We start from the raw sequence: 7,477 nt of genomic DNA, 5'->3' as shown, positions 1-7,477 counted from the left end.
CTCCCCAGATTCAGAAAAACCAATGATATATCACAGAGTTGAGTTGAAGGGGAGGACGTGGTTCCAGCCCCAGACCTGAGAAGCTACTCTAAGATCTGGCTTTCTAGACATACCTCAGCAGGCAGAATCTTCCTCTAAGACCTACCAGGGTCTTTGGGCAAGAAACTGAAGTAATGCTTCAGTGTTAGAAGTATGGGGAAGGAGCCAGACCTTCAGCATCCAGTAGTAGATCCTCTTGGGCATACACACTAACTTTCTCCCTCTCACCACCAGACAGAGACCAAATAACAGGGACTTCCCCCACCCTTGTTTGCAAAGGGCCAAGAATAAGCCACAGTCTTTGTGGCTGTAGCTTCCTTCCTTGTCAGTCACGTGGTGGACTGGCTCTCATCCTTGGAGCCTGGGGTCATACAGCTCACTTGCTTCATCTCAAGGAGCCAGGAGAGAACACCACTATGAGCTCCAGGGTTCCATTACTGAGAGGCCTCCTCTTCCTCTTAGGTAAGTGAAGGCAGATGGTAGAAATAGGATGTGCTTTATTTACCCTTTGCCAGCCTGGGAGTCCAGTGAGCTTAAACCCGAGAGGGGACACCTATGGGCTTCCTTCTGAATTGTGACATGTCTCTCAGGATTGACTTGCTGGCTTGGGTGGGATAGTGGTCAGTATCTCCGCCTCAGTTCAGATGTTGCTTACAAACACGTGCTGGGCTGAGGACGGAGGAGAGGAGGGTGATGCTGAGGAAGAGCTTCAGACTGGGCTTTAGCCAGTCTTTAGAACAGTCTGCTTCAACTGTGGTTCATTCCTCACAAACTGGAACATGCTTCTGACACCCCGAGTTTCTGTTTCTGACTGAATGAAGTGGAAAATAATGTTCACTTATAGGCTTCTGAGAGAGTTGAGTTAAACTTAGTCAATCCAAATCAAGAGAATTGCCTGAAAGACACAGGCTGGTGGCACTGCCCCACTCCTAGTGGTGACTGTGTGCGGAGTGGGCCGTGGAATGCTTAGTAGGGTAGACCAGAAGCATCTTTATTTTTGATCACTTTTTCTTAGCCAAGCGTTGAAAGGTAGAGGAGAGAAGCAGGAGTAGGTGGCAAGGACTGGGATAAAATCAAAAGTCAGAGCAGCAGAGAGAGGAGGAGTGGTGAATTGGAGAGAAACCCTGCAGGATGGTTAGAAACATGCAGAGACCCAGACAACAGTGATGGGGAGGACTTTACAAAGTCCCCTTGGGCATCAACTGTTGTTTCTTTGGAAGGCAGCAACTATATGCTTTAAGATGCCTTTTCCAGAAATTTGAACAAAACTGAAAGGCAAGCAATCTGCCTCCTAATGGTTTCTTGTGTCTGGAGGTGTAGCCTGAATCTAGTACATAGACAAAGACTCCCGCAGCAGGGTCCCTAGGAGACCTGCACCCAGTAGGAGCAGCACAGACCTGGGCCTTTGGTATTGGCATGTAAGACAGATGTCTCTCAAGTACATGTAGATGTCTGTCTCTGACAGTCAGAGACAATGAGGTCTCGGGAACCAGCAGGCTGTGATTAAAGGTGCGCAGACAGCCAAACTCAGTGCTCCTGCTAGGTAAGCGGCCAGAAGCCAGCAGTCTCTAACCTCGATTTCTTCTTTGAGCCGACAGACAGAAATACAGAAATACAACCACTCTGTCCTGGGAAATCTGGGTGAAGGGATAAAATTTTAAAATGAAGAATAAAGTAAAGTGATATAAATAGGCAGTTCGTTGCAGAGCTGCGGACAGTAAACCTTGCAGATGCTCAGTCTGACAAACCCAAAGAGAAGTGGTAGCATGTGGCATATTCTGGTGCTTCTGAGGTGCTAAGTACTGGCTAAAGTTTACCTTGGCTCAGTCAGTCGCCATGGTTTCATGGAAAGACATCCCGGTACTGCCATCTCTGGGGCCCAGGCATCCCGCTTTTAAATGCTTTCACATAAAGGTAGAGTGTGGTGAGGACCTGTGAGGCTAATTCTAGACTTCCAACATGTTACTCTTTGCTCTGCTCTTTGTAGGCACAGGGAAATAAGACAGTTACCATTTCGGTACCAGTCTTCTAATGATCTGTCCTACTCCCCGCCCCACCTTGGTGGTTGAGAGAAGTAACCCGTTACCATGTTCTGTTCTCTTAGCACCATGTACAGTCAAGACCAGGCATCAGGAGCACTTACTGATTCTACTTCACAGAGGTTATTTTCGGACTGGGGGGGGGGGGGCGGGAGAAGGAAGCTGTTCACAACTTTTGACCCAGAAATTCCATTTAAAAAAAATTACCCTAACAAAATAATGGGAGTAAAAGCTTCCCAAAATGGTTAATGGGATGTTACTTGGCATGGGAGGAATTTCAATTAAGGGATTGTTTAGATCAGATGGGTCAGTGGTCATGCTGTGGGAGACTTGTCTTGGTTGTTGATTGCTGTATGGGGGTGGGTAGGGAGGCTCTGCTAACTGGGGGTGGTGGTACCTCTGATCAGGTGGTCTCAGTTGTGTCAGAAAGCTGGCCTAGCATGAGGTAGAAGCTCGCCAATAAGCAACTTGATAAAAACTTGGTTCGGGCTGTGATGGTCATCAAAACAACAGAAAGGTAAACTAGAACATTGCCTAAGACACATTTTAAAACTCACCTCTAAGTGGATTGCATCATTCAAAAGTGGAACGTATATCTATCTCTGTGTGTGCCTTCATGAAAGGGTCCGGTCTTATTTTTCTGTGTGTAATATAAGCACTTTTAATGTCTGCTTCAGTCTTTCACTTAGAACCCTTCTGCAATGCTGTTTCCGTTCAGACCCCGTTTCCGAGACAGAAGACTATATTTCATTCTCATCACGCAGATTTGATATAATAGCCCACGGATCATTGCCGCTTCTCAGTAAGGCTGTGTACACGCTGCCAGCTGCTGTTGGAATCTTCCCGAGTCAGAGTACCCCTTCCTCTCTAGCTGAAGCTTTTCCTCAAAAGCACGGTGAAGCCAGCTTCCTGAGACCTAACCCATGAGAACCATCCGTGGGCCTCATTCACTTCTCAAAACCAGCCCCAAACAGAAGCATTGTTCTTATAATCACCCTGATTTGGACAGACAAGGAGCGGGAAGCGTACAACTTGGGGAGGGCTTGGGGGAAGAGAGGTCAGGTAAGCGGCATCGCTCAGAGTCCAAAGGGGACATTTTGATGTTTGAAAGCTGTACGTTCAAAGCTAACAGCAAGGAGTCTCGGGTGAGAATAAAAAAGAGTGCCACCATGAAAGCACTCTCAGTGGTGTTCAGACTGCTTCGTTCAAATGTCCATTTCAAACCTAAAGAACGAACAATAAGAAGTATGCACAGGCTCAGAAGGGTTGACTTAGTTCACCCTCTTTATCTGTATTTCTGTGTGTCTTGCCTTGTGAGCCACTTGTGGCCAGACTGTATAACATCAAGGGTCCTCTAGCCGCTAAATGCGTCAGTGTGTGCTTCCCGTGACGAGAGACAGGCTCCGCAGTGTGGATGGAGCAGAAGGGACCTCCGGTAACATGAAGACTGCTGGGCACAGAGACCTCATTCCTACCCAGGAGATCCCACCTGGAAGGCTCTGAAAGAGTCATCGGAAAGGGCAGGGCAGTGGGCAGCGGGTTACGGAGATGCTGTAGGCTCTGCAGATGGTGGTGGTGGTGATTCGGGGTGACTGTACCCTACAGCAATGTGTGGAGTGTTGTGGAACAGCTGGGAGACTGCTGAGTTTTCAGTATGGGGCATGAGCAGTGTTTGAGGGATGAAACGTGCCTTTTCCCTATCTGACCATTGCTTGGTGTACATGTGTGTTGAATTGTTATGCCGACCATACAAACACAACATGTCGATCGAAAATGAAGACTAAACAGATTCCCTTACGTGACTATAGTCATCAGCCTTAGGAATGATAACACCAATAAAAATACTTTCCTATCATCTGTGAATCACACCCCAATATTTCCCACTGTGGTTGTTAGCACCTTGATATAGGGGCAAATGCTGCCTGAGGTAACTATCCCATTTCAGCCTTCCATAGGCGGGGCACGCTTGGCTTAGGTTACTCAGCCCAGAGATGTTTCTAAAGTACATAGCTTCCTGACAAACCCCAGCCTGACACAGCAATTCTCATTTTGGGGTTGTTTGATACTCCCTAACAATTACACTCAAATGACCCATTTTTCTATCAAAAGGCAACATGGCTGGCAAGGTCGTCTTTGGCTTCATGGATAGAGGTGCAGAATGCGTGGGTAAGGCTGGTGCACTGTTCACATTGTGTTAAAACTCAAAGCTAGGTCCTTCTGCGGTCACCAAACTTCTGAATAAATACCAGATGAACAATAGTTTTAAGTTGTGCTACAGTGTTGATTTATGAATAACCTTTGGTAATACCTCGTACAATTCCTCAGCATTTTATTAACGATCCATTTCTTTTGAAAGCCCTGCTTAAGAAACATGCCCAAAGATTTGAATTCCAGCAGACATATCAGTGACCCCTCCTTGTTTTAATGGTGTTGGAAAGCATCTGCTGAATTCTATGTATTATTACAATCATGAGACTAAAAGGAATACAATACCACTTTAATTACGTTCCAGGGCCTAAAACATCCTTCACCGACGGAGCCAGAGTTATTGAAAGAGAGATGCTTTTTTTTTCCCCTGCCTTAATTTATAATGAAAAGATGGCCGAGGCTGGGGTAAAGAGAATTAAATTCGTTTTTATCTTCCAAAGTCAAAGGCATCACTTGCTTCCTTGGCTCTTAGTCCCTGAGATCTTTGTATGAATCTTTCCTGACAGCTTTTCCCCTGTTCCAGTTTCTTGCCAAGACAATGCTTTAGATTATGTGGTGAGGAAATGTGTGAGAAAGAATTGGTGGTGAGTTCCTTCTCCTCTGCTGCCTATCAGATCATAAGGAGACACAAGGACACCATCCACTGGAACCTCTTAGCCAGTGGGCAGGTGGGCAGGTGGGCAGGTGGGCAGATGGGCAGGTGGGCAGGTGGGCAGGTGGGCAGGTGGGCAGGTGGGCAGGGTCAGCTTCTCCATAGACCAGAGACCAGCTTCAGGGTTACTCCCCAGCTTCAGTGTTTCTGCTTTGTGATTGGTTGCTGTGTTTTACTGGTGTCCTTCAGGACTACTTTGTATCATGCAACAGTATGAGTGCTGTCTGTCAGATCTATGGCTGAACAATGTTTCTATTTCTTTAACAAAATACATTTTATTAAAATATTTTAATATTTTAAAGAGTTATTTTTAGCTTTAAATTGAATTAAATAAAAACTTTGTGAGATGGGGTCTCACGATGTAGTCCTAGCTAATCTGGGAATCCCGACATAGACTGGGGTAGCCTCAAATCCATATAGAGACACACTTGCTTCAGCCCTCCAAACACTATGAGCAAAAGCAGAACCATGTCCGGCTTTATTTTTTATTTTGTTTTATTTTATTTTGTCTCCCTGTGTATTTACATGTGTGTATGCCACATGCTTGTTTCTGCCCGTAAAGAACAGTAGGAGGCTTCAGACCCCCTGGGGCTAGAGTTACAGAAGACTATAAGCCACAAGACATAGGTTCCTGGAACCAAACTGGAGTCCTCTGGAAGTACAGCAAGGGATCTTAGCCACCAAACCATCTTTCCAGCCTGCACACATGTAATACCAGTGGCATTTAATTTACTGGGTTTACTTTTTTTTTTTTTGGACAGACTTTTCTCTTGATATGAGGCATGAGAAGTTTACACCAAGCCTTAAGTTTTCAAGATTTTTTTCTCCAAAATCTTGCACATTCTCTCACTCTGTATTTAAATCTATGCTCTGTTTTGTGTATGTGGATGTTTCATATGTATGTGTCCGTTTGTGTGTGTATGCATTAGTGTACAGGTGTGCAAGTTATGTGCATAAATGTGTGGAGACCACTGTCAACATCAGAAGGTTTCCTGTATTACCCTCCACCCTAGTTTTTGGCATAGGGTCTCTTAAGGAACCTGAAACTCACTAATTCAGTTAGATTAGCTTGCCAGGGAGCTCCAGGCATCCTTCCTCTCCCCAGTACTGAATCGAAAAGAAGTAGAGACACCAGATCTTCCCCAGCATTACTCCTGATCCAAGTAGGATGAAATCTTGCTTCTTGCCCTTAAGACCAGAAACCTTGCCTCTCACCATTAAGACCAGTGCTCTCAAACTTCCCAATGCTGTGTGTGTCATGTTCTTCATGTTGCTGTGACTCCCAACCATAAAATTACTTCATTGCTACTTTATAACTGTAATTTTATTACTGCTATGAATCTGTAATGTTAATATCTGATATTCAGATATCTGATATATGACCCCAAAGGGGTTGTTATCCACAGGTTGAGAACCACTGATTAAGAGTAATGTCAACCGAAAGTAAGTTTGCAGATAGTCTCTGTGACAGCAAAGCAGTTTCCCTTCATCCGTGGTTTTAAGAGATGTTTTGTCACAGATGAGCGTAGTGTCATAGAATGTGGTCAGAAGTGTTTACTGCATTGGCTTACATGATCATGTGACACATTTCTGTGGCCCATTGGTATGGCAGGGGGCACTGGCCACCTATATCCGGGAAAACTCCACTTACCCATGCTTTTAATTTTTACATCTGACTGGATCCTTAATAATTGGCAGGACTTTTGGTTACTGTAGTCATGAGTTTCTCTGTGGTGCGGTTGTTTTGCCTTTGTCTGGATTTAATATTAGGGTGATGTTAACCTCAAGACATGGATGAAGGTATTCTTGTCTGTTCTATTGGGGAGTGGATGGCATAGAATTTCTGGTAATCCTTTACATTCTTGCTAGATTTATCCCATGAAACAGTATGGAGCCACCTGTTCCTTTTGGGGAGGATTATAAAATAACTTCAACTTCCTTAATTAATTATAAGGTTATTTGGAATATATATAGTTCATGGTGAGTGAATGTGGGGGCTTTGTGAGCTTTGAGAAATTGATTTGTTTTTCTAAACTCACCAATTTTTATATGTAAAATGTTTTATAACATTTCTTCTTCTTGTTATTCATTATTGTCTTTGTCAATTATGACTCTCAACACCATTTATGGCGCCTCTGGCTCTGGAGTGACAGTTGTGATTTATCCCTTCTATTGGTAACTGCTGTTTTTAAGTTTTCTTTGTCAATCTTGTCAGGATTTTTCAATTAGAGCAGATTTTCAGAGAAATAATCACTCTTTTCACTGATATTTCAATGTTGTTTTCTGATTACAATTCAGTTGGTTTCTGATCACAGCCCCATTACTTCACTTCTTCTGCTTGTTTTAAGTATATTTAGCTATTAGTCTTTAAGTCTCTTGAAATGACATCTTAGATTATGGACTAAAGTTTTTCCTTCCCATGAACTTAGTGATGTGATTCTTTCTCTCAGGGCAGTGTTAGCTATTGTCCACATATTTTAGTGTGGGTTATTTTTATTCGGTTAATAAATTTCTTATTTTTTGAGAATTCTACCCTAGC

General features: G+C 43.9%; 1 protein-coding gene across 1 annotated transcript in view; it reads left to right on the top strand.

Moving 5' to 3' along the window:
• Positions 1-455: 455 nt before the first annotated feature.
• TMEM273 (transmembrane protein 273) overlaps positions 456-7,477 on the top strand; it is a gene marked incomplete at both ends in the record, with an annotated part of 26,081 nt that continues 19,059 nt past the window's right edge. Inside the window, one exon of the mRNA XM_080926734.1 lies at positions 456-501. Coding sequence (XP_080782860.1) covers positions 456-501 — 46 coding nt within the window. The remainder of the gene's footprint in view (positions 502-7,477) is intronic.

Source organism: Micromys minutus, assembly GCF_963924665.1.
Source record: "Micromys minutus genome assembly, chromosome: 12".
Taxonomy (NCBI): domain Eukaryota; kingdom Metazoa; phylum Chordata; class Mammalia; order Rodentia; family Muridae; genus Micromys; species Micromys minutus.
This window is presented reverse-complemented; position numbering and strand designations above follow the sequence as displayed.